Raw genomic sequence first — 2858 nt, forward strand, 5'->3', positions numbered from 1 at the left:
CGTCGGTCGCGTTGAGCGAGTGGTCGCCTTGTCCGAGGTGTTTTGAATGTGAATGCGTCCGTGAAAAGGAAAAGTGGTGGCCATGGTCGAGTGGTCGCCATATCCGAGTGGTCGGTTTTACTGTATGGCCACAGGCAGCAACGCTCCTGTTATACATCAGGAACAAGGCTCTACCTTCCTGTTCCACGATCCTGCTGATCAAACACCGATTTGCGTGCAAAGATCAAGCCCGTGCGTGTAAATACAAACAGCTTCAAGGACCTTCAACTGCTGAACGTAACGGGCACAGCACATTTTGATTTTGCATGTCATACTATACAAAATATGGATTCATACTCAGTATACATTTTTATAGGGGCTTTGCGAGTACGGACACTTCACGAGTAACGACATAATTCTGAGGTCGGCCAGAGAGCGCAATTGGTGGAGGTCGAACTGCTTAATTGATTAACAGGCCAAGAGCTGCTGCTTATCCTTTCAGTACAATAGAAATGCTCCTAAAACCAGTTCACTGCGCCATGTATCATCATCAAGTTAGGCTGTGTGATGGTTGAATACTGTAAAAGCCATAATATTTAACAAAGTGCTAACTCTAACGAGTTCACGAGGAGAAATCTGTCGTTAAATTAGAAATCGGTATGCAGAAATCGATACATATACTGTCCTATTGAGCGTTGAGAATGAGTGAGATTCGTTACCTTTGGTACACGTAAACTAGACAATTTTGGGAGATCGTTACATATGCGCCTCGTTAGAATAATGGGCTTTTATAGTACGTAGTATTGAATATTGCAACGAAGAAAAGACAAGACGACTCGTCAAAACCAAAAGGAAAGGCTGAACAGCAACAAGACACAGGGAAGTAAACACACTAATGTATCGTTACTCCCTAACCAAGATTGCGCATCTTCATACTCTCAAACCCTTCGCTCGACATCTGCTCAGGTTTGTCCTCGTTGCTGGCGAGATCAGCGGACGACGAGTAAGCGTAGCGGCTGTTGTCCTCCGATGGCCTCCACAGCACCATCATGAAGAGCAGCAGGAAGCTGAAGAGAATGTGCCAGAAGCCATTCAGCAGCCAGATATGTTGCCAGTCCTTGATGCAGGCCGAGGAGCGGAACTGCAAGTACGACCACATGCTGAACGCCACGGAAGCGACCGCGGCGAAGATGATGGCGATGGAGAAGTACCGGTGGAGTGAGAGCTTGACTGTGTTGTGAAGCAGGCGCAGTATTCGCATCGTGTACTTGATCGACTTGTAGATGAAGGTGATAATATAGGCGTCGAGCAGAACGACCGCCAGCGATATCACCTGTCCCTCGGTGGTGGCGACCTCCTCGGAGCTGGCCACGGCGCGCAAAATACCCTCGACCGACGCGGCCATGAAGTACAGAATACCGATGCCGACAACGGGGACGAGTTTGGAATCAAGTCCTTGCTGTACGATGCCAACGCCCAGCGAGATGATGATGACGAGAAGTCTGGCCAGTGTGCGCTTGCCCGCCGACACCATCTCAGCAGCGACGAGCAACGACATGCCCTCTCTGCCCTCGGCGTTACCACGGTAATACTCGCTGAAGAACAACACCTTCTCAACCAAACCCAGGGCAATGACTGCGCCAATCCACAACTGGACACGCAGCAAATCCTTGTAGTGGCACATGAGTGCAAGCAGCCAGCCGAACGCATACAGCGAGTACAGGGCGGTCATGATGCCATAGAAGACCAGATTGGGATAGTCGAGCGCAGACAGGTATCCCCAGCGGTTCTTCATCTCCACCTGTACAGCTACAGTGACGTTCAGAACACCACCGTTGGACACGGGGTCAGCTTGCGCGGCAAAGACCAGCGCGAACACCTGGCGCTTGGTCGTCTTGCACACCACCTCCTTCTTCACTTTCTTGTAGAACGGAGCGCTGCGCCGCGTGCGCGCTTGAAGAACGGCCTCCATCAGATCGCTCACACTCTTCGCAGGATCCAAACAGGTGTTGTGGTATGCGGTATCCTCCAGCCATGCTCTCTCGGGAGCGACCTCCGTGAACTGCAACGGATCGCCACTACCGGTCGTACTTGCTGTGCAATCCAGAGGGATCTCCACCCACTCTGTCCCCACCACTGGATTGTAGCCAAAGTCTCCCTGAAGCACTATACTTTCTTCGAGTCTGTCTAAATAACTGGCACACTGCGTTATGAGTAGTCTGTATTTCAAATGAACTGTTGCCGCACCTACCGAGTGGCATGCGCCCTTGAAGTCGATGGTGGCGTTCTCCGACAGTGTCAGCGTCATCCATTTCACAGAGACATTGTATGGATTAACCAGTTCAAGGCTCAGGTCTTTTATTCCAGGTTTGGGGAACGCCAAGCAGATCTGCAACGATGAAAACAACACCGTCAGAACAGCTAATAGCTTGTTCGGAGCCATTGTACCAGGCGCATCCACCAGCAAGAACTCCCAATTAGTCTGAGTCACGAGCCAACTCAAACTAATACAAATTACTTGAGTCAAAGTGGCTTGGACTACCCTGGCCTGAAAAATTTAGAAAATGCAAGGCCTTTCTCTTCAAAGAAGTATGTTCAATGCGCTTAGAATAGTATTAGTTAGATTTTTGTACAGGTTGTAGACTACCCAGTCGCTATCGAACCGATCCAGCCTGAGCCAGCATCAGTGAGCCCTGCATCATGTACATAGATCTACGCGTATTGACAACCAGTACTAGATCTACGCCAGTACATGTAGTAGATCTGCCAGTCTCAGTGCTAGCTGCCAAACAACTGCCACCATGGTGTCGGTGTGGCACTGAGTCTGTTTTTTTGGGTCTGTTTTGGGTAGATGTACCTACTACCGGTCTTACCTGATC

General features: G+C 49.9%; 1 protein-coding gene across 1 annotated transcript; it reads right to left on the reverse strand.

Moving 5' to 3' along the window:
- Positions 1–252: 252 nt before the first annotated feature.
- Positions 253–2597, reverse strand: LOC135824559 (transmembrane protein 87B-like). The gene has a single exon (XM_065337292.1). It carries the CDS (start codon positions 2420–2422, stop codon positions 890–892), a length of 1533 nt encoding a protein of 510 aa, XP_065193364.1. The 5' UTR covers positions 2423–2597; the 3' UTR covers positions 253–889.
- Positions 2598–2858: the final 261 nt, after the last annotated feature.

Source organism: Sycon ciliatum, chromosome 9 (genome assembly GCF_964019385.1).
Source record: "Sycon ciliatum chromosome 9, ocSycCili1.1, whole genome shotgun sequence".
NCBI classification, from domain to species: domain Eukaryota; kingdom Metazoa; phylum Porifera; class Calcarea; order Leucosolenida; family Sycettidae; genus Sycon; species Sycon ciliatum.